Source organism: Anarrhichthys ocellatus, unplaced genomic scaffold, assembly GCF_004355925.1.
Source record: "Anarrhichthys ocellatus isolate YVR2014 unplaced genomic scaffold, GSC_Weel_1.0 scaffold84, whole genome shotgun sequence".
NCBI lineage: Eukaryota > Metazoa > Chordata > Actinopteri > Perciformes > Anarhichadidae > Anarrhichthys > Anarrhichthys ocellatus.
Genome location: NW_022280114.1, coordinates 959,203 through 983,001, shown reverse-complemented (window position 1 = coordinate 983,001; position 23,799 = coordinate 959,203). Strand labels below are relative to the sequence as shown.

General features: G+C 43.6%; 4 protein-coding genes across 5 annotated transcripts; all 4 read right to left on the bottom strand.

Moving 5' to 3' along the window:
- Positions 1 to 2,510: 2,510 nt before the first annotated feature.
- LOC116398503 (free fatty acid receptor 3-like) lies at positions 2,511 to 4,190 on the bottom strand. Its single transcript, XM_031874852.1, has 2 exons — positions 4,164 to 4,190; positions 2,511 to 3,503 (listed from the first exon to the last, which is right to left on the bottom strand). Exons 1-2 carry the CDS (start codon positions 4,188 to 4,190, stop codon positions 2,532 to 2,534), a joined length of 999 nt encoding a protein of 332 aa, XP_031730712.1. The 3' UTR covers positions 2,511 to 2,531.
- Positions 4,191 to 8,073: 3,883 nt separating this feature from the next.
- LOC116398441 (free fatty acid receptor 3) lies at positions 8,074 to 9,075 on the bottom strand. Its single transcript, XM_031874718.1, has one exon. It carries the CDS (start codon positions 9,073 to 9,075, stop codon positions 8,074 to 8,076), a length of 1,002 nt encoding a protein of 333 aa, XP_031730578.1.
- A 2,393-nt stretch (positions 9,076 to 11,468) lies between these two features.
- On the bottom strand, positions 11,469 to 15,750 carry tekt2 (tektin 2 (testicular)). The gene is made up of 10 exons (XM_031874844.1): positions 15,049 to 15,750; positions 14,086 to 14,248; positions 13,830 to 13,955; positions 13,390 to 13,595; positions 13,166 to 13,309; positions 12,941 to 13,055; positions 12,740 to 12,847; positions 12,446 to 12,589; positions 12,251 to 12,330; positions 11,469 to 11,984 (listed from the first exon to the last, which is right to left on the bottom strand). The coding sequence occupies exons 2-10, from the start codon at positions 14,239 to 14,241 to the stop codon at positions 11,780 to 11,782; spliced, it is 1,284 nt and encodes a 427-aa protein (XP_031730704.1). The 5' UTR covers positions 14,242 to 14,248; positions 15,049 to 15,750; the 3' UTR covers positions 11,469 to 11,779.
- Positions 15,751 to 15,820: 70 nt separating this feature from the next.
- usf2 (upstream transcription factor 2, c-fos interacting) lies at positions 15,821 to 23,465 on the bottom strand. Of its 2 annotated transcripts, XM_031874850.1 has the most exons (11): positions 23,024 to 23,465; positions 22,262 to 22,302; positions 21,879 to 21,994; positions 20,842 to 20,967; positions 19,979 to 20,135; positions 19,790 to 19,877; positions 19,448 to 19,492; positions 18,896 to 18,954; positions 18,650 to 18,741; positions 18,038 to 18,166; positions 15,821 to 17,266 (listed from the first exon to the last, which is right to left on the bottom strand). In XM_031874850.1, exons 1-11 carry the CDS (start codon positions 23,059 to 23,061, stop codon positions 17,177 to 17,179), a joined length of 981 nt encoding a protein of 326 aa, XP_031730710.1. In that variant the 5' UTR covers positions 23,062 to 23,465; the 3' UTR covers positions 15,821 to 17,176. The 2 variants fall into 2 exon arrangements, with proteins under 2 accessions (XP_031730710.1, XP_031730711.1); XM_031874851.1 differs by lacking the exon at positions 19,448 to 19,492.
- Between the last annotated feature and the right edge of the window lie 334 nt (positions 23,466 to 23,799).

Below are 23,799 nucleotides of genomic sequence, written 5' to 3'. Positions count from 1 at the left end.
GTGTGTGTGTGTGTGTGTGTGTGTGTGTGTGTGTGTGTGTGTGTGTGGGGATACCTCCGACATATGCCAAGAACACAAAATATGCAGAACTGATCAGTGTGGAGCCGACAGGACCAAACGGCCTGTGGGGATCGGTTTAGTGGACGGGCACTCTGAAGCACAACCCAAAAACTAACATTTCTAACGAATGAAATAACAAAAATTAGGGGAACACTCACAACTCTGTAGGTAACGAGTAGCTCAGTTTAGACGTTATGTAGCATTATTTATTTACCTTTTATTTCTATAGAGATAGGACGCCTCCCTTACTGCCTCTAAACCTGTTTTTTCTTTTTTGTTGTTTTTTGCTCCTTTTGATTTCTGTGTTCATTCTTAAATGGACGGCAATAATGACGCAATTTTAAACATTTTCTTCGCAATAAGTTTGGCCTTCCCTCAGTGTATGCATGTCTCTATCCCACCCCTCTTTTTAAGTTCCTTTATCTTTATTTAGACATTTACAGACCAGCGACAGCTCTTCTGTTGAGTTGTTACTCCTCGAGTGCCCGCTTCCCATGTTGAGGGATTCCCCACAACAATAACTCTTTACACTTCTGTGCTTGGCTGCATATCATACACAAAGAAAACAATGTTTGGGTTTCACAGTATATTAATGTTTTTTTGTTGTTTTTTTGCTGATTAATAAATGGTGTCACTTTTAGAAGTAAAACTGTACGTCAAGACCTTTTTTTCTTTTTTTTTTCTTTTTTTTTTTTTTTTTTTCTTTTTCTTTTTGTTGTCTTAGCTCTCATCTGATCCTGATCCTACGTTGAGCCTTTTTATTTGGTTGTCATATTTAATTTTTTTGGAATAAATACTCTGTGTATGAAACATGTGTTTGTGTTTTTCATATTAAGACATCTTAAAATGGAAAGGTTTAGAGAGCAGTAAAACGCGCTCACAGACGTCACTGTATTCTGTCTGCACTTTGAATTCAATTTAACTTCAATAGAAATTGAATGTCGAAGGGACGGCACACCCCAAAATTAAAAAATACATATGTGGTGCTATTTATCAATCTAGTTTTGGTGTAAGAACCGTTTTATTTCCTACATAAAACTTCTCGCAACAGGGTCGGTGGATTATGTTGAGTTATGATTTTTGGAAGGAGACATTGCTGTTTTTCAAACCACAAGCCGATCCATAGAGTACAATTATACTGGAAGGAAGGCAACGTCTCTACGGCCGATATCTCCAAAACTAGGCAACTCCCACCAAAGCAATCTAGATTGATAACTAGCACCACATGTGAGAGGGCTGAACTTTATAGAACTTTATGAATTATAGGCGTGCACGGTAAACTAATAAAGCAAATCGGTGCGCTGCTGAACCAACAGGCCTGACTTTACCTGGCGGTGCAGTATACAACAGGACACTATAAAGGGATGCTATCTGTGTGTTTATGCACTCCACCTTCATAGGTGCACTGCGTTCATTATTACTGACGGGAAATGACGAGAAGGCGGTTATCAGCGAAAGACATACTTTATAATTGTTCCTTTGTGTAATCTCTGTGTTTACACTTCCTTTCGGTCCGTGCTTATAAATCCAAATTAGCTCGGTGCACCGTCTCCACTTCCTGCTTATGTAACATCCTCTGGTTTTTAATTGTTTAATCCCGCGCTCCTATAAAACACTCAACTTTGATTAAACAGTGTCCTCGTTGCACTGTGAGTCACAGGATACACGTTATGTATGTTTCCTGATGGCACTGTCCTGCTTCAACCTGCACTTCTACACCGTGGATGGGCATAGAACTCCCAGTAATAACTTTCCACATCATGTATTCCCATATTTAAATGTTTCTTTTAAAGATGATTTCAATGATCAACAACACGTTACGCTGCGTAATGTTACAATGTGCGTTAGAAAGTGACACCATGTGAACATGTTGGCCATTGACTTCCTGCTGGATTCTCTCTCACAACTCTCAACTGTATGACGACTCCGTTTGTTCCCAACTGCCACAACGAATCGTATTAGCTTACTAACAATAACTTGTGCAGAACTGATGGCTTGACCTGAAACAGTCACATCCACTATACTTGAGTATTGACCCTGCATTGATGGCTAATAAAGGTAACACTTTGTAATGGCAGACTTCAAAACATCACCAAATTGAAGCTTTGAATATTGCAGCTTGACAAAAACAGAATCGGCAGATAAATAACTGAGAAATAAACTTGCCCATTGAAGTGAGTACTGCATCCCTTTCAAGCTCTGGAGCAAGTGAAGCACTTTGGGCTACATGTTTGTGTGAAAGCTGCTTTAGATTAATAAAGTTAAGTTTAAAGGTACCAAGATGATGTGAAACAAGGACACAAACTTCTCTGTTAGCCACAGGGATTGGTTCTTCTCAGATTGGCCCGAAGCCTCTTTCATTAGTGTGGAAAAACAATTCTCAACTATTCATTTTGTCCATATTTTTTTGCATGAAATAAACAAACATACCATCAAAAAGACATTTACGTTTAAAAGTGTCTCCCGAACTTTCAAGGAAAAGGAGCTTCCTTGTATTTGTCAGTCTTGGAGGGTCTCTGGTGAGGAGCCCCTCCACACCTCAGGATGTGCAGCTTTGTCATGATGCTCCTGAAGCAGTGGTTTAACATGCTTCTGACAGCCGCCGAGGAGAAGTAGAAGATAATGGGATCCAGGCAGGCGTTGAAGGTGCTGGAGAGCAACGCCACATTCCTCCACTCCTCACTCTCCTGGCGAGCGAACCCCACCACGTGGGAGGCGTTGTAAGGCCCAAAGCAGACGGCGAATACTATCAGTGTGCCGAGCGCCAGGCCGATGGCACGCAGCCTCCGGCGCCTGCCGATGTTCGGAAGACGCGACAGGATGAGGATGAAGTTGACGTAGCAGAAGCAGCAGATGATGAAGGGGACGCAGAAGAGAACAAGGAAGAGCTCCAGGCGGACCGGCAGCACGATGTCGAGCTCGTCCTGGGTGAAATTCTGGTAGCATGTGGGTGGAGGCCCGGCAGACTCGCTGGCGGTGCTGCCATTGCTGTTGTCACTGTCTGCTCCGTTGCTCCACTGGGTGTAGGGCATGATGTAGACGATGCTGAGGTTCACGGAGGTCACCACCCAGAACAGGATGCTGGCCAACACGGCATAGCGAGGTCTGCGACACAGGGAATACCTGAGGGGGAAGGCGACCCCCAGGTAGCGCTCCACACTCACAGCTGTGAGGAGCAGGGTGCTGTTGTAGATGGTGACGTAGAACAGGAAACCGGTGAAGGGACACAGGGCGTAGGGAAGCAACCAGACCATGCCGTCGGAGGCCTCCTTCATCTTAAACGGCAGGAAAGCCAGGAAGATGAGGTCGGAGATGGTGAGGTTGAGGAGGAGGATGTCTATCGGGGCTGCCCTGCGACGCACCTTGCGGTAGAAGGTGAAGAATGCCAGGATGTTAGCAGGGACCCCCATCAGGAAGGTGATTATGTAGACGGAAAGCAACAGCTGACGACTGCACAACATGGCGGCTGCTCACACCAAGGACGGACTCTCTCAGACACTGGACACAAGAAAACAGAGAGCATATAAGCAAAGAATTCAAGGGGGATTTTGCTGAATAGTTAATATTTTAGAGAGATATTCCCTCTTTTGAATCTGTGATTCAGTGGGCTTTCTAAAGTTTGGTCTGGTTTTGGCTCTAGGGATAGCAATGTCGTTCGACCCACCACTTTGGTAAAAAGTGAAATATTTCAATAACTACTGAATAGTTTGCCATGGGATTTTGTATAGACATTCATGGTCCCCAGAGGATGAATCCTACTGACTTTGCTCATCCGCTGATTTTTCCTGTGGTGCCACCATCGGGTTGACAGTTGTGGTTTTGAGTAAGGTACATGTACATATTGTCTTTGTCCAATGCTTTGGTTTTTGACCAATTACCTGCAAAACTGATGACATTCTCATCAGCCTCAGCTGTACTTTGTTTTTATTGTATGCACATTTATTTTTGTTGAAAGAAATCATAAAAGTGGCGTTCATTTGTGAAGATTATCTTGCTGATCAAAACATATCAAAAGTGTTTGTTTGCCACAGAACTTAATTTTTTGTAATAATCTAAAATCCAATGGAAAAATCCCATTGGCTTTTTGACCGGGGAACCAGTGCGTTGCTAACAAATATCAAAAATATCATCTCTGCAGCACTATATGCCTGCTAAACATGATAACATTATCATTGTGAGCATGTAAACATGCTTACCACAGAAAAATCCTTCAACTACTCCCAGAAGGAAACCCTGCATGTACAAGATCAAGCACATTACATTCATCTGAATATAGAGTTATAGAAAAACTAAAAATCAGATCCTCTGTAAAGGCAATGAGTAAAATTAAAATTTGTAAAAGTTACTCCTGAAATGCCTCAAAACGTTAGAGGCAATGATGAATTAATTACTCAAATAAACCCTTCTCATTCATTTTAACAATTGCAAGTAAAGACGTAGAAATGTTGCTTCAAATATCTCACAAACCGTCTGTGTTTGATAAAAGTCTTCCTCTTTAAAACTTCACAGACTCTTTCAATTGAAATCAGGGATTTAAGTTGATATATGAAACTTGACAAAGGTGAGAATACAGAAATCTATATGAAAAACCCTGCGTGAGTTTGGTTGTTTAGGGATATGTTACACTAAATATTCTTTTTTTGTATTTCTTATTCTCAATAAATCCCATGAAAAGACTAAAACCAGCAATATGTTAGCCTGTCTTTAAATACTTTCCACTTCTCTACCCCTTCTGTGGCACTCAGCCCAAAGCCCACTGGTTCATACTGAAAAAGGACATCTTTAAAATAAAATGTAAAAGTCACAAATACTATATTTACATTTCTCTAAAAAGGCTAAATCATATCTCTAGCTTTTTTTTTTTAGCATATTTCACTAAAATAGGAGAAAATGTCTTAACTATTTTCAGATGCTGTAGTGAGTATTAGGACAGTGTTTGTGGGATTTCCGAATAATAAACCACAGTGCCCACAGGATCATGTCAATGTGTGTGGCTCATTAATGTTTTGTTTTTTTAACCACGAGTGAATTTTGAACTGCGATGATTATACCTGCATCTCGGTGTCCTTGTATTATATTGTATTTAGTTTTTGTTGTATTTGTATTTGTTGTATATGGACTCATGTGTCTGGAAATAAAAGTTGAATAATGTGTTTTTAACAGCAACAATGGAAGTCTGTAACACAGAGGAAGAAGCTGTACAAGGCTTCGTACACATGGACTGCTGTTCAAATCAAAGCTTCGAATTCCAGCATTTACCTCTCGCAGTTTTACCCAGCTCCTTACTATCAAACAAGACCCCCATCGGTTTCAAAAATGAGACAAAATATAAATATACATCATTGATAAGTTACTGAGAAGTGTGACTAACTCACCTCTTTAAGGCTTGAAAAACCAGACTCTCCATCACCGGCCGTCCTGTCTGATGCTGCAGCACTCTGGCAGCATGCTTCGCCTCCTGGAAGCAGAGTGTTTGATCGGATCACAAGCCCGTCCTACTGTATATCTGCTCTCTCACCGTGAATGTGGGGGGGTGGTGTGGGGGGGGGGGGGGGGATTTAATAAGCTCCTGGACCCAATCTTTGTTGTCCTCACTGTCCAAACAACGTTTCACAGCAACCGTTCAAAAGCTCAGTGTGATATAGGTGGAAATGTGTCGCAATAACTTTTCTTTGTGTGAAAGGCTTTGATAGTGACAAAGAGAAGAGCAGATGTTGAATCTAGGTATCTCACTGTGGTGAGGAATTACATGTGCACTCTACATGTTCCCATAAAAATTGCAATTTTTATTTTGTATTCACAGCAACGCTGAAAAACAATGTAGAGACTTCATGTCTTATGAGTGTTTATCTTTTTTAAAAAACCAACATAATCCGATTATGTAGCAAACATTGTGTATTTCATTTAAAGGGTTCTGCATTGACAGTGAAATAAAGGAAAAACGAATTCAACACGATACAAACAATCAAGGGAGCTGTAAATGTGCTTGAATAATAAGGACTTTAAATACTGTTACGTACAGACCTGCTAATAAAATATGCTTCAATTAAATTGAATGTATGTTTTGGCATAAGAGCCAAACATGAAAACCTAATTCCACATTAATCCACCAAAGTAGCATCAGAATTTCCCTTCAAAATATCATCAATAGTTATTCCAGGAGCTGACTTACCCGTTATGTTACCACCAGTGGCGTGCATTCCAGTTCTGGCAGCCGACTGGTGTCGGTCCACTGAGATGGTTCAGTCTGCAGCCTGTGGAGTCCCTCAGCTCCTTCAGTGGTCTGTCAGTTTGTGTCCCAGCCCCTCCCACCAGCCCCCTTTCTATTACACCGTCTGCCTGCACAACAACATTCTCAACAACAAACCTGAGTAGTTCTGCTGCGTGGTGCCAAATGATCCCTGGCTGATCTGACGTTGAACAGTACTGACATGTTTATGTGTATGACAGTTTACACACCAAGATGTAGTGTGTTTATCTTTATTGTAAAGTTTTTTACTCTTCAAATGTATTTTTTTAAATTTATTTCTTAGTTTTTTAAAAACTTTTGAATATTGGATGTTTACTTTGTATTATTTGTATTTATTTGATTGTTTCCATGTCCTTATCACCTCATTTGGTTTTGACATTCTATTATCTCCGCCAGGAGGATCATGCGATCGCTGTGTGTTTGTGCGCGTGTCCGTGCGTGAGTGAGTGTGCACGTCTGTGTCTGTCCACGGCTAATCTGCTGCAGCAAACTGCATTATATTTGTGCTGCCCAGTAATGTCTGTGTGCTCAAGGGACACTTGTGGTTTCTCAAAACACCTTTTATTGCTTGTTCTATGCAGCCATTAACTGCCTGCTGACTCCTCACTCACTATACTCACCACAAGGGGCCGTCAGTGATAACACAGCTGAGTGCCTCCCTAACACCCCCATCTGCTGCTTTGTGGAGAACGGTTCATGCTATGTTTGGCTAACAGCTAACAGAACTACCAGCACACACACACACTGCTGTACCTTGTCGCATGTATCGCTGCTTGTTTTTGAGTCTAAATGAAGTGTGTTTTACGCACAATACAGCAGTGGTCTTTGCAGACACACCTGGCACTTAGTGTACCTTTCTTGTTGATTTATTGAGTGGGCTGTGTAAATTGTTTTTGTGTTGAATATGTGAATATGTCAGAAGGGTCTTATGTTTAACACTCTTTGTGAATAATGCAAGCATGCCATTGTTGTTTTTACATTCAAGGTTTGACATTATCATAAAACCTTTGAAAATATATATTCAATTTTAATATGTGATATATTATAATACTTGATTTAAAGTATATATCTAGATATAAAACTCCCATTCCTTGATAACAGATCATTCTTAAGATCATTTTAACCCTCCATTTGAATGTGTTTTTTGTAGCAGGAAGATAGAAATATTCATTAAAATGATACTGTATTCCTCTAAGGACAACAGACAACATCACAAAATACATTTGTAAACAACACGCTATATTTTGACGGACATTTCTGAACATTTCACAAGTGAACAGACAGAAGATAATTAACATGTTCAGAAACCAAGCAGTGAATGCACCAACAGATATTCATTAAAATGCGTAACTAATTTCAGACATGAAATTGTTGATGACATGCCTCAGTAGATCTGTTTTGACTCGTCACAGCAGGAAAAACGCATTGAAAACACTTTCCAAAAGAGAACATGACGTAGTTTGTAGTGTTTCCCCGGTTAGAGCTTGGAGCAGTGAGGGACAGACACCAGATGGAGCCATTTGTCATCATCATCTGGTGTTAAGTTCAGCAGTGTTCCCCACTGACTGGTTTAAAACTAAGACTTATAATCGTCTTTTGACATCTTATTTTTAATCTAAAGAAAAAAGGTGATTTGCTGGTGTTAGGAGGAGGTAAACTGGATCTTATCCTTCAGTGGTGATGCTAGATATTCTGGAGGACGATGAGCTTCTATCAGACTGTCCATGAATGTTTTTCATCCGGTGTCTCCACCCACTGTGACCTCACCCCTGACTTTCTTTCGTCACCTCTGCCCCCGCCTGGCTCCTCTCAGATAGCGTGTGTGGCGCCCTGACATTTGCAGCACCGTTGGTGCTGTTGCATCGATGCCGACTCCTCTCGATCCGGCTCAGTTGGCTTTGCCGGCCACAGATTCTTCCTGCGATCCCCCTCGACACCGCTGGCGACAGCATCAGCATGACCACAGGCTCCAGGAAAACATTACAGGAGCTCGTCAGCATGGCGTACGTCCTCCACTCGACGTTTGCCTTCAACACAAACCCCACGATGTGCGAGGCATTGTAGGGCGCATAGCACACCACAAACACGGCCAGCGTGGAGAGAGCAACAGTCAGGACTCTCCTCTTTCCAATGGGGCGCAAGTTTGAGCGCCACACCAGCGTGACGCAGCGCAGCGTACAAAAGGACGTCACGACAAGGGGCAAAAAAAAGAAGACGATGGCCATCTCCAGGCGTAGGGGCAGCAGGACAGCCAGCTGGGAGGCGTTGAAGTGGTCGTAGCAGGCTGAGGCGTCGTCCTTAATGGACACAAAGTTCGCCCCTCCTTCGGCCACAAGGGAGAAACTGAGGTGGAGGAGCACCACGAACCACAAGGCAGCGCTGATGAAGCAAGAGATCCGAGCACGGCGGTACCTCTTGTAGATAATCGGGAAGGCGATGCTGAGGTAGCGCCCCACCGTCACGGCGGTGATGAACAGGCAGCTGCCGTACAGCGAGGAGAAGAGGAAGAAGCTGTAGACGGGGCACACGGGCGCTGGCAGCCTCCAGTCCTGAAGCAAAGTCTCCAGAGCCTTGACGGGCAGCCAGGCCACGAGCACCAGGTTGGCCAGGCAAAGGTTGATTGCGTAGACCACGTTGGGTGTGGCGCCACGCTTGCAGGCCTTGCGCGCATACACGAGCAGGACCAGCACGTTGGCGGGGAGGCCCAGCAGGAAGGTGAAGGTGTAGACGGACAGGGCGGCGCAATCCTTGGAAGACACCTGCATGTTTTCAACAGCTGCCGAGAGCCACAGGAAGTCCGGCCAAATGGAAGCGCTGGCTCCAATTCACCATGACAAGGATGAATCTTCAAAACAGGAAAGGTCAGGACTACGACGAGCTAGCAATCTAACTATTTGACGGGTAGTTAGGTGCACGGTTGTCCTCGTGTCCTCTCCATTTATTAACCACGTCTTCCAAAAGACAGATTCTCCATTGGTGGCAGCTGCTGTAGTTCCAGGGTTTGTCAAACTCAGCTCTGAGACGTAGACAATAACTCTGAGACTGGAAAAAAGGAGGCGGTGGCCACAAGGTGGGCAGGAAGGGGGCGAGGCGCATACGACATTGAGACAGAGATGGAGATAAGGAGACGCATCCACTCATGCAGAAGGGGGTCATTTAGCAGGCACCAGGCTGCCTTAATTGCCCTCTCAGTGAAGGGCAACAGACAGGTAGCATCTGGGACCTTAAGTGCAATGATTCAGACTAATTCAGCGTGTCAGGAAGCACATGTCCATCCCCTTAAAGCCCAAGCTGTCTAAATGAACTGGAGGGCCAGGGCAGTAAAGTCATAAATGTGCTGAAGTTGATAGTCAATGCGAGGACAGGATGGGTTGGGCTTTGGGAAACGTCTTGTTTGTGGCGCGTTGGCCGCTTTTCACAGTTTTATGGTGGAGAATGAGTTCTTTACTGAGCATGTGTGAAAGGTGGGTGAGCCATGCAAAAGGGCCTTTTGGTGTAGAAAATGGAGCAGAAAATCACCCGGGGCTTGTTGCAGGAGCATTTTATTGGGAGCAGGATGACGGATACCAAGAAGTGTTTTTTCCGAGAAAAGACCTGCAGCAGATCAACACATGCAAGCTGTTTGATTAGTGCATTGATCCACTGCTCAAAACAAACGTGTTTATAGTTACTCTTCTCATATCTAGGGAAGTAATTACAACATATTTACCATATTTATTAGCAGAAGTGAAAGTGACATTAGCACCGGCGTCATTCACCTTTCATATTTTTTCCCGGTTTTGTTTTTCAGGAGCTTACAGTGGGTGTTTCCATCATGAGGGCCATTAGATTTGCTCCAGCTAAGTTGTCAGTCAGAAGCCAGAGCTTTGAAGAAAATTGGTATGACTTAATCAATGATTCAATTTGCTCATATTGGAAAAAAGGCATGAATCCGACAACTTGTTCTAATGTTGTTATTTCCCCTAATTTTCCATATCTACATAGGGAAAAACCAAACACTGGCTCTAGCTAGAACCTTTCCCGTTTTACGTTACCTGAAGGCCACCGTAGTTCTCTGACGCTTGGAAAGGAAGGGGTGAGCAGAGTGGTATTCAGTTGGATGCAATCTGCAAACTCACCACTAGATGCCACTAAATCCCACACACTGCTTCCTTTTAAGGAGATCTACGGCCATTTGCAAAATTCCTACATGTTGTTTCTACGGTCTAAGACAGTCCAAAGCTATTAGTAAGCATTGACACATCTTGAGCGCTAACTCAAATTTGTAATGACATCAAGTATAAAGGGTGGAAGTGCTCCATCGACAATGAATTGGAAAATATGTGACAATAACATTGAGAGCACAAAGAGGAATGAGCTGAATTATACTTGATGACATCTTAAGTTTGAGACTTCCCTCTCTGCTTCTCTGGCTCATCTTCACAAATATTGATTGAACTTTCCCAGGATGTGACAAAAACATAGCAACTCTGAATTGAGGCGGTATTATTAAACTTATTTGACCTGCAAAATTGAATTTGGTGCCACTTGGCGGCAGTGGAAACAAGTTGTGAACACAACATTGATGTATCATCTTTTAAGTTGTTATGGCAGCTACAGAGAAATATCATTCATTTGGAGTCCTGTTTGTGTCGACCTGATGAAGGTAAGTCAAATATTTACTCTCTTTTGGCTGTTTTTGGTCTCTACACTCCACTATTCACTAACTAGTCTGTGACTGGGTCTCTCTGCTGTTTGGTGCTGATCCGGTGGGTGTACAGTGTACAGTGAGTTTTTTGCTATTCATTAGTCTGTAAAACACTTTCCAGTGTCGATGCTAACTATAACCATAACTTTAAATTACAATCTAAATATAATTCGATATTATTGTATGATTTTACTGTCAGCTGTGTTGCATGTTAGGACCGGTGCTTTTTTTTTGATCTCAGAAGTTGCACGGATACATAATCATTTAATGTAATTTCTTGTATGAAAGCGTGTCTTTTTCTGTGACTTTGGGATCCAGCATCTGCCTACAATTATAATAATCTGACTTTGTGTACAAGTGTATCACATAACAAAAAAGAGAGAATACTTTTCATATCATCATCAAAATTATGCAAAAAACATTTTTGTGAACATATATTCAGACGCCAGAAATATCTTTATCACTAAATATTTAATTAAGACGAGAGGAAACAAGCATATAATCCACATTACAGTTACTTGTGATTATTAACACAACACAGAGCAAATGAACCACACAAAGGTCTACACAGGTCAGAAGAATACTTCTGTTTTTTAAATAAATAGATAAAATTGTCCTCCAGCAGTAATGGGGAGGATTAATTCATTCAAGAAGTTAAGAGACTTGAATGTATCTCAAGTGTGGACAGAAAAACATAAAGTGAAAGCTAAAAATGAAGGAATCACCCTCATCTATGTGTTGAGCTATGTCCCTTCCCTTCACAAACTGGACCCCGTCTCATGCTACTGAGCCAGCAGCTGCAGGTTGCTCCTGCCGCTGGAGTTCGTGAGTGGAACCAGCAGCACCGGGGTTTTCTCAGTGCTGGAGGTTGTTGGGAGGCGGGAGCGGGTGTTCACGCTCCGTTGTTCCAGAGACAGGGCTTCCTGTTTCCTGGAAAGATCCTGCAACATGCGGGAATGATGGAGCTTCATCTTCTGCATAGAGTGCCTGAGCGAGAAAAGCATGGGTGAAAGTTTTAGAGTGATTTCTTTCCCTTTTTGGCATTCAAAATAACAGTTATGAGCCACTTTTGATCTGTAGGTAGGATCTTGTATTGTTTCTGATATTTACTCCTGTGGCTTCTTATTGGTTAAATTTTCAGCCAGTGCCACGTACAGTACATACTAACGAGTAAACTCACAGAATGACTTGTTGTTCGACGTCCCTGTATGTGCAACCTATAAGATCCACTTGGTGATCTGACTCTGACTTACTGAGCTTCAGACAGCTTCTGTTTCAGAGCCCTGATTGTAGCCTCCAGCTGATGGACTTCATTAACGAGGCCGTGCTGCACCTGCAAACAAACAGGAAGGAAAAGATGAAGTCACATTAACCGCAGTGACCTAACCTGGCCCAATCACTACTGTTACTTCTGCTTTGAAATACTACAGTACGTATTATATTCAAACCTCGTCTCTGCACAGATCCATGCCAGCTCTGCTGGTCCTGTTCTCCAGTCGAGTATGAGCCAGTTTCAGGGAGGCCGTCTTTGCCAGCACATCTGCATCCAGGCCGTGGATGTCTCTCCCCATTTCTGCCATTTCATCTTCAGTCTGCAGGCGGTCAGAGACACTTAAACTATAAACAGCAATCTCTCACCAACCAGCACCATGGCTGGATTAAAACAGCTGCAACCCCTGCACACTTTATCTCAAATCCACGAACAATAACAACCTGCTGTTATAAACTACATGAGGACTCACATTTCTTATTTGCCACTCCAGCTCGTCACGGGCCTGCTCTTCATGGTGAATGCGCTTACGAAGGGCGAACTCCGTGGCACGGCGCCGAGTGTCCAACTCATTCTGCAACTGAGGAAAACCAGGATAGAGGACGAATGAATTGCAAATGTGCCACATTTGACATGACAGAAGAAATGACAACAGAAACTACCTCATGCACACCTGGGCTCTGGTGAGACTCATGTCCTCCCTCATTTGCTGGGACACCTGCATGGCCTCCTGGGCACGGGCCACATTATACTGGCTGAACTGGACCCATTCCTGGGGGGTGGAGGAACTACAACAAGGATATTTCAGTATTATGATATTTCAATGAGGCGTGTGTCAACCAGGAGAGGTGAAAAAGAAAGCATTACTTCATCGTGCACACCCCCATCCCAAGTTTACCCCGATGGTATGCGGGTTGGGTTGGTCTTCAGGGAGATCTGAGGCGACTTGATGGTAAGCGACAGGCACGACATATCAATGTCCAGGGCGTCCATCTTGTTCTGGAGGTCAGCGGTCAGCTGGTGCCGAGCCTCCTGCAAAACACTACGATGGAGAACATCGGAAAGTTCGTCGGAGAAAATACCTCCGCAGTGTTTCTTGCATCACGCCGTAGCTTCCCTCACCACAGCTGCTCGAAGGCCTCGTCGATGTGCTGCTGCAGAACTTGCTGCATTCTCTCAATCAGCGCCACCTCCTTCTTCAGCTGTTCGTCCACGGGGTCGACGGCGAGCTCGCACCCTCGCCGTCCGTCCCTCAGCGTCAAGCATTCGCCGCCGACCTCCAGGGGAACGGCAGTTGCAGCCAGGGCCTGCTCCGTTTGCTCTTTGGACTGTCCCAACACACACCGAGGCCGAGGTCAGTTAAGTCAGAGTCCAGCAGCATCTATGCTCATAATTCTTTTTGATTTTTAATATTGAATGATTCCAGGAATATTGATCTCTTAGGGGAAACACACACACACATATATTTAGGCCAGACACTCAAAAAAGGCCGACATCTTTGTACTATTATGAACATGGAATGAGACAAACTGAGTCGTTTCACAAGTGTTGGGATAAATCACCAGGGTCAGAGCCGCCATCTCTTCATCCACTCTCTGTGCGCAGGTTTCCAGCTCCTCTTTCCGCCGGGCAACATCCCACGCCCGGTCCCTCAGCCTGCGACAGGTATCGCTTTCATCCCAGGTGGTCTGCGGAGAAAAGAAAAAGAACAGTTTGACAACATGTGGACATATTAAGTCATGTGTGGACAATGCGTGGTGTTATGCAATATTCTTCTTCCTGTAGAGACACACTGACTGTTCGCCAACATGAACCCACCTTACAGTTGGTCTCGTTGCGTAGTGACCTCCCCTCCTGCCGGATCACACTGGAAACAAATCGCTCATGCTGAGCCGTGGCAGACAGCTGGTGGTTGTTGCTGTTCCACTCTGACACACTGTGGCGCAGGCCAGGCTTCACAGGAAGTGCAGACATCCTACAGCTGCGGCGACACGCAAACATCCAAATCACAGTATTGGTAGAGTGCAGCTACATGTGCAGGATTTGTTTTGGGTAGCATGTTAATGCCCTTGAGTTTCACAGTGAGCAGACGCAGACCAACAGAGCTACTTTGGTCAACGTTTAAGACAGAGCGGTTCTTCAATTATAATTAACAGAGTTTGCGAAAATCATAATGTTCCTTTCAAAGAGGAAGGAGAAAGTATTCGGCCTTTGCCAAAGTCTGATCACCTCGTCCCATCCTGTGCACAGTCTGAATGACCCAGAAAACATCACAAGTAGACGCAGGAGAACGATGAACAAAGTGCAGCATGGGAAAATTAATTGAATTGCATATTTAATTACATATTTCCATTTTGTGAGATTTGATATTTTCCTGAAGTTTCATGTGATTCTCCTGACTACATAAAGTGCATGTATTGCTGTAGGCCTAGTTAAAACTACCTAGACCTTTAGTTTCACTTAAAATGGTTACCGTCATTCAATATTAAGTGACTCAGAGGTGAGTGTTGTTACCATATACACACGTTTCAGGTGACGTTGAATATTTTACGGTTAATTTGAATGCAGCATTTCAACCTAATGGGCTGTTTGCTAGAAGGACACTATTCACAACTTGTAACGGATATTATGTAAATGAGTTGAGGTGACGAGGCCGTAAAGTGTAGCTAACTACCGAAACATGAAGCTGCTAGGTGTTGCTGCGGTTAACGAAGCTGAATTTAAAACACCGTGACGTCAAACATTTTGCATCTCAAACTTTTCTTATTGAATTCTACTCACCGGAATTCTAGAACGTTCAGATAGTCGGCGCGTGCTGGTTCCTCTGCACCAGGTTTCCTATAGCGACAAGTGCACGAGCCGTCTCCGGGGCAACGAGCCGACACACAACGCTCGCGTGGAATTCTTTAATAATTAAAACACCGTGGCAACGTTCGTGACGTCCCTCCTCTCCGTGACACCGTCAGCCGAGAAGGAACGCAACGAAGGAAAAACAAACTTTGACACGTATTGTTCCAGCTCGAGCGTCGGGCGGAAACGTTACTATGCAACATTTTAAACACCAAATTATGTGACGTCATTATGAATTTCAGCTGTATTGACACTTCAGAAGTTGTTTTTTTAATCACACTTCCTCAGATAGCTTCTGTATCGACACGTGTCAAATACTGATAGTTGGGATTTGTCAAAATCTCTGACATTGGAGCATCAACTATATGACGAAAGCCCAAAGTGTGGACCAGACGTTGTCAGGTGAGGTGTTAGTGATCAATCAACCAGTACACTATAAAAACATCTGCTTACGAGGTATTCCTATTATCATATCACAGTCTTTGGTGAACAGCGATCTAAATGTGTAAACATCATTTTTAACACCCATCAAAATAAAGCTGAAATTCCTGTGAGGTCACAAAATCTGATGGGTGGTGGAATTTGGTGCGATAAGGCTTCATATTCAAAACTAAAAATACTGAAAAAGAAACACAGAAAACACAGCCAAGTTTCATTTGATCACCTCGCTCGCTACACAAAATGGACCTGCGCCGACCAACACTCGGGTATAAACACTGTTTTATTGTAGTATCAGATTTAGTCATGCCAGTGGTTATATTTTTCTCCATGCTGTGGTGACTTTCAGTGTATACAAAAGCTGGTTAGTTATAACTACCATCACTCGCATCCCAACTACCCTCAGCACATTCCTGACCGTGGTTGTTTTATGGTCTTCTGTCAGCAGCAACGGTTCCCAAAAGTTCAGAGATTAGGGAAGATTGTGAAAAGAAAAAACACCACCTCAGGTATCCACTACAATGCAGCAATACTAGTGAGCCAATTAGAGGCTGGTCTCAAAACAAAACCTGTTACGACTGAACCTCTTTCAGTGCATTTACACCAGTGATCTATTAAGCAGATATACAAACAAACTGTATTTTAATGCCCGTTAAAAAAAAAATGATCCCCAACTTGAAAATCATCATTTATCTTTACAGTGCACCCAATGTGGACACCAGAGAGATGGAGACTGTGTCAAGACTTCATTGAGTCTGAACCACTTTGCCAGAGCACTATGCCGATTACCTGAGCTATGTGAACGCCTAGATTCTCACACTGGCTTCTATTAAGGCCTCGCACTAAACATATAAGCTGCACGCCTGTGCCTTGAAATCTGCTTTGACTGTCAGACATTTTTTTGTTTTGTTTACCGACCTTTGATTATGTTTATAGAGTTTGGGAGCACTGCCTGGTGCTTGGAGTGTCAGGGTAAAGTTACCTCAAATTGCACACAGATCAAAGATATATACACACACACACACACACACACACGCGATCCACTGACGGTCATTTGAATCGTCCTTGGTAACAGTGATCAAAATATATGATTTGCCCATTATGCGTTGGGGGGGGAAGTAAATAGTAGAATCAGCTTTTCTTTCTGTGCACACATTCTTTAAACACTAATAAATTAAAAAGCAAAGAAGAGCTATCATTCGAGTCATTTAGTAGTTTCAAACACAGCAAAAAAAAAAAAGTAGGAGTTTGCCGTACGATAAAAAGGTGAAATCTTTAAAAGGAAATTTTTCTGTGGCGGGTTAATAATTTAAAAGTAAAAAGAAAGTTTGGTGCAAGCGTGGTGGTGGTGCTGCGCGGAGGTCCTTTCAAGCAGAGGCGAGAGGTTCATGTAGCTACACAGTAAACGGATTTCAGAGCGTTCAGGCCTCAAACAGCTGGAGGAGGCGGCGGCGGCGGCGGCCTCGAGTTCTTCAGCGGTCTTCTCGAAGCCCTGCTCGCGTGTTTTTGTGTGTGTGGTCCAATTTCAGCTGGAAATTGTCTCTCGTTCTTCCTTTCCTGGCATTGTTCAGGTGGGCGGGACGATGCGACGCTGTGCTCGTGACGTTTGTCCAGTCCACGGTCACTGTGGCGTCGCATCTCCGTTGACTTCTACGCCGTGCTGCTGTAGCTGCGCTCGGAGCAGTGCGTTGTCGTTCTTCAGTTCCTCAATCTAGAAAAAAAACAAAAAACAAAGAAGAGAGAATTAGAGACATGGAGACAGAAATAGAAAAGTTAACAGAATAGAAGAGATTCATTTTCTTGTCCCGGTCAGAAACACACGAGCAACATTAAACGCAACAAGGAGAGAAATGCTTAAACCTGCGTGTTCCCACTCTGCCCGCTTTAGTGTATTATTTGGTGACATCAATGATTGTTAACACAATAGAACAACAGTCATGCTGGTCGACATTCGAATATGGCGTCCTATGCCTCTCCAGTGGACAGAGACCTTTAACCAGGCGACTCTTCGTCTGTGAGCCGACCTGCCAGAGAACCGGTGGAGGGGAAGGCGGTGTGCTTATGATGGATAATGCAGCAGTCAGAAGGACCTGACGGGATCGCATTTCACTGGAGTTGTACCTCGATTTCAGACGACCTTCACTACAGCCACGAGGAACATGATCCTTCTGCTGAGAACAACCCGCTGGAAGTGATTTTTAACTGTTGCTCATCGTCTAAGCAAATAGAGTTCATTAAAGCCATTTGGCTTTTTTCAAAGTCTTTCTATTAAGACTGATTCTATATTCAGTTAAAAACATTCTATGATGTTTACAAGCTTGAAACTGATAATTAATAACTCTCATACGAGTTGAACGCAGCATGAGTTACTATAATGACATCGTCGTCACTCAGCCTGACTGACGGAAAGTACAGCAGAAAGAAAAGAGAGATGAGGAATATAAATATATAAATATATATTATACATGTTTGGGAGGTTCACCTGTTGTCTCAGCAGCTCATTGTCCATCTCGACCCGCTCCACCTCTTTGTAACTATCCTGCAGTCGCTGGTTGCTCTGGCGCAGCTCTCGGATGTAGTCGCACGCTTTGGACAGGATGCCTCCTTTACTCTGAGACACACAACACGTCGAGAAGTTAAATATGACTCAGCACTTCCTTTTATTTCCCTACCATTGTTTGACTCACAAGAACCTTTGCCGACCTTTCCTCTTGTGACTAAACCCTTTCAGATTCTCTCAGACAAACGTCTGGTTACTGCCACCCACCCACCATGAATACTATTGGCTGTGGTTACACCGGCTGTTTTAAATCAGACTTTCAGCATCTTTTATGCACGCATTAGATGAAAGGACAGGATGCACAGAAAGTATCACTGGTTCATGTGTCGAAGTGAAGACTTGGAGAGCAGAGAATGTAGATCACAGACATTCCAGCAGCGTGTCCTCAAAAAAACCCTCATCTTTAGAGCCGGACTTAATCCAATCAATAAACAGGCAGGGAGCAATCTGTCACTACGCCACATGCTTTGGCAAATTCTACGGTCTTTTAGAGAGCATCATTGTTTGGAGGGCTGATTCCTGCACAGCACTCACCGCTCCAGTTCGGCTGTCTATGCTGCAGTCGGGGATGATTTTTGAAAGTGTGACAATCCAGTTGTTGATCTTGTCTCTTCTTCGTCTCTCCACTGTGAAGAAAGAAAGAAGCTGGTTTTAAACAGGAAAAACAAACTGTTAGACTGAAAGTGTTAGGACTTTTGAAACGGAGAACTTTCAGATGGAACTATTATCTGTGCAGCTTTTACAAAACACAAGCAGACAAGGACTTCAGCGCCCACGTACCTTCATTGTGCTGTGCTCTTCGCCTCTCGTCTCTGGGCGCCCGTGGACCCTCCACCTTCCTGTTAAGACACAGCACAACAAAACTTGACAGTGAAATTATTAATACATTAGCAGATTTTCAGTGCTAACCAAATATAGAACACCTGACTTCAAATAATGTTATCGTCAGATGCATCAAACTCATTTTTTGAACTCCTTGAACTGGTCTTTATTGGTCAGCTGAACTGTTTGTGGGATTCAGTTATGTTTTCACCTCCTTTGCTAGGAAGCCCCTCAATAAGATCTGGTGCTACCAATTGCATTTTGTGAAGGTACATGACATACAAACCAAACAAAAATCCACTTTAAAGTCAGGTTGTAGTGCAACAGAATAGGAAAAACAGCACGTGGGGAGAATACGTTTGCTAATTTGAGCCAAAGGGACCCAGTCACAGGATATCAACAGCCTCACGCTGCCCGTTAACTAAACCTGTGAACATACAATGAACGACAGGAGGGTGCTAACGATTGATTAGTGGGGGGGGGGTCGTATGTGAAAAGTGTTCTTCTCACCAGTTTGAACTGCCATGCTGCAACATCTCGCTTTCATCAAGGTCTCTGGGGATGGCAGGTAAGTAGGACACAGTGTGGTTTTCAGATGTTGGATTTTTTTTTTTAAATGATTTTTCTTTTTGTATTTTTAGGTATCTTCATTTGTACACACAACGACAAAACTAATCACTCCAGCAAGGGGAAGGAAGAGGTAAAGGACATCCGATCCACCGTGAGGCTAACATGGGAGGAGGAGAGGGGGAGGGGGGAGGGGGGGGGGGGGGGGGAGGTCGGCCAAACACGTGGAGGGAGAGAGAGAGTGGTTTTGTAACTTCAGGGATGGGATGAATGTGTCATACTCACGCAGTGTAGGTGTGTGTGCGTGGCGCGATGGTGCGAGGGGCTGTCGTCTGCAGCACCTCGGGGGGGCTCATCATCACGTAGAACTGGCCTGGGTTTTAAGAGAGAGAGATGAGGACTAAATAAAAGTTCCACTGATGGTTGGACTTCTGAATTTGGACTTTGGTGTCGGAGCCACTGCCGCTTGCTCACCTCCCGCCTGTGCTATCGTTGGGTCGGAGGTGGCCTGCACGGACACGGCTGTGCCATCGCTGACGGTGGCGGCGGGGAAATAAGCGAAGCGCGTCTCGCCTCCCACGGTCTCGCCGCTGGGACTGCCCCCGTTACTGAAAGGGTTCTGGATGACAGCCTGGCAAAAGGGTGGAGTCAGGGACAAGTCGGTCAAACGGTAAACAAACAACGTATAATATTGGGCTGAAACAAAGTACTTTGAAAATATTCTTTTAATCTGTTAGTTTGCATTTCAGAAAATGCTTTAATTAAAACCCTAGAATGTAATATGGCACTTAAATGCATTGATTGGGTTTTGTTTTATTCTATGCAATTCAAGCAAAAGAATTCGGGGGGATTTTTCTGAGGAACCAATTAGTTGCTAATTTAAAGAGTCTTATTTTCTTCTTTGTTTTTTTTACTATTTGTCTTTAATAACAAGGCAGAAATATTTATTTTCTGATTACTCGATTAATTGATGGAATAATTGATAGAATACTCGATCACTAAAATAATGGATAGCTGCAGCCTTAATAGAATATATAGTAAGACTGTGTGTGTCTTTGTAAGTGTTCACATTGCCGTAGCGGTTCTGAATCCATTCAGTCAATTTATGTTTATTATCCAACAGAAAAATGTTGCTGTAGTTCGAGGCCCAAAACTGGAAAAAGGAACCAAAGCTTTAGGTCCTTTCACAGCAGGACAGACTGGACTACATGTCAACACATTTGTGTGAAGTTCAACACTCAGCTCTCCCTTCCTTTCTTGTCTAAGTAATGCATTTGCACACCGTGCGAGTCAGACTAAAGTTACACTTCAGTCTGACAGAAGGTTTTTTTGCTCACCTGAGCCACAGCCTGAGGGGCTCCGGCAAACGCCGCGGTGGAGACGACACTGACAGCTCCGGTCCCATCAGCTGCTGCTGCTGCTTCTAACTGCTCGTCGGTCACCTGAACCACGCGGTACGTCACCTGGGGACAGAGCAGAGAGTACTGTAGACGGTTTTTATCTTTTAAAAGGGATTCTTTTGGGTGAAAAAAACATAAGCAAACAAACACACTGACGGCTTTATTTATATATAATTTTCATTATATCATTTCTGACATAGATTAGTTGACCGGTTGACTCTCTCAGCATTGGGCTGATTCTAAACACTATTTGGGTGTGTTGAGCTATTTTTAAACCATGAACGTTTTTATAGATTTGGTAAGACATGTCAATATTAACACCAGCATTGAGTCATCACAGTACAGTCATATCCTTTAGTTTACAGCTGGAAAAACAAGTTTAAAGTGTGCAGCCACTCTTTCAAAACATAAATAATGAATAAACAATGACATTAAATACACGAGAGAGGTAGGTTTTTGAAGAACTACACATATCGAGTCGTTTATTTAAATTGTTACAAATGTCAATGTGATTTTGCACGAGGTTTTCTTAACGTTACTTCTGGAATGTAATCTGTGAGTTGCGGTTTTACTTCAGCTCTCCAGAGTAAGTACAGTTAATATGAATCATTCATTGTGTAGTAGTTGTATAAATTAAAACACCAGTAGGGCAGTTAGCTAACATGTAAGGGAACTTCGTGCTGTTAGCCAGTGAGCTAACGCTAACTAGCTCACGTTAAGCTAACACAAATGTGCCATTATATGAAAGCTCTACAAAACATCCAGACTTAGCATATTTCTGTCATGCTAGACCCACTCATTCCTCCGAGGGACAACGTTCTACTCACTGATCATTTTAGTGATACTTAGTGTAGTAAACACTTTTAATCAGTGCAGGGTTGTTGTGATGTTGTAGCCTATATGGTGTAGCTGTTACATGTATTGATGTGATATAAACCACATTGTTGTGTAGAAGACAGGTCCTCCGTGCTCACCTGTCCTCCACTGTTCTCTGTGCGGAACTGGTACTGCACATTGTGGTCAGTGAACGCAGCCTGCGGGACACCAGTGATGGTCACTGCAGTCTGCTCCTCCGTCCCCACCGTCTCTCCTGCAACACAGAGGGCAACGTGTTTCAAATCTGTGGAGGTGCCCCAGGGCAGGAGCATCAATAACACAGATGTGAGAGGATTGCAACATGTCTGCAGATTAGGACTGCAGATATGCACACATGCTTTTCTTTTACAATAAGGGTTCAAGATCTCAGTTCTTATGTGTCTCAAAAGAGGCAGAACCTGAACCTGAACCACATATTCATACTTTGAGAAATTAAAACAGATTATTTGTTGTCTATTTTAGCAGAAAATGAGGCTCCCACCTTCCTGTGACTCCACCTCTTCTGTTTCCTGTTTTTCCTGACTAAAAAAAACAAACAAGAGAAAACGAAATTAATCATAATTATATTAATGTGGATCCAGATCTCAGTTGTGGGCGAACAGCGCACCCATGTGGTCACAAGAGGGGACAACGGATAAGACATAAAAATAAAGTGATGCATAACGGGCGTGCAAGCGTGACAGATGTAAGGTTTTCTGCAACTTCCAGGCGGAAAATGTAAACTTTAATAAATCAAAACTGAAGCTGAAGTGGTTTGATTTACTGCACAAGGAGAGACAAACTTCACAATAAACTATAACATTCTTAATTAATAACACCGCCCCTCCTAGTTAGAGTTAAGCATTAAACCCTAAAAATAGTTGCATTAGCTAACGTACTGTAAGAAAGCATTAATAATAAATAAATATCGCCCTGACAATATTGGCACAAATTGCTGCAGTGCATTCATTGTCTAGTAAATAAAACAGTAATCGGCATGTTACAGATTTACAAAACGGCGCACAGTTTTCTGCTGAAAAAATGTCTTTACGGATGCCGAAGAGCATCATCTCCGCCAGCTGCACACTCTCTGATCCAACCAAAACACCACACAAAAACAGTGCACAGATATCAAACGTATTAAGAGGAGCATGCAGGAATCGTAAACGGAGCACTGGAGTTAGCAAAGAGAAGGAAAACATGGTTTATTTTAGGCCGTGTGAGGGAGCCATGGCTGAGCAGGAAGCGGCCGGCAGCCTCTCACCTCGCCGAGCTGTCCAGACTCTGCTCCAGCATATCCATCAAGGCTTTTGTGGGTGTAAAAAAAAAAAACGCTGATATTCAACGACACTGATTTACGGAGATGGAAGCGCTGATCACGGGGACAAACACACGGGTCATGTGAGGAAGACAGTCCAGGACACGTGAGGCAGCCGGCCGGGCGAGGAGCTAAAATGGAGGCCGCTGCTGAGCGGGGAGGCGGTCGTCTGTGCGGAAAACACAACACAACACGCACAAAAAAACACTCTGGGTGTTCACGCGGGTACGGCGGAGGCGGCGGTGGTCCGGTCGACGGGGTTAAGCTCGTTATTGTAGTTTCGATGAAGTGCACGGACGGAAGATCATTTCCTGTGAAATTGGTTCGCTGGTAATGTGTTCGCCCTTGGTTTGCTCCGCGGCGCACAGCTGCTGTTTATCCGCGCAAAGCTGCGGGCTGCGACATGCGGCCAATAAGATGCGGAGTGGACTATTTTGTTCGTTTATAATGTGAAAAGAATTGATTGAGGGGGTTTGTTTTTGCACTGAAAATGTTGATTTGGCTTTGTGAGATTTCAGATATTGTTACCCAGCATTCACGTGACTCAAATAATTTAGTGGTTAAACTGTAGTCTCGTGTTTATTTCTGCGTTAAAACCTCCACGCGCGTGGATTATTTGCCTTGCGGTTTTGAGGCAATGTCATGAATATATTACGCAGGCAGTATTAATCTGTACAACATTGATCTGACAGACATTCAGCTCACTACTTCTTTTTTTTCTT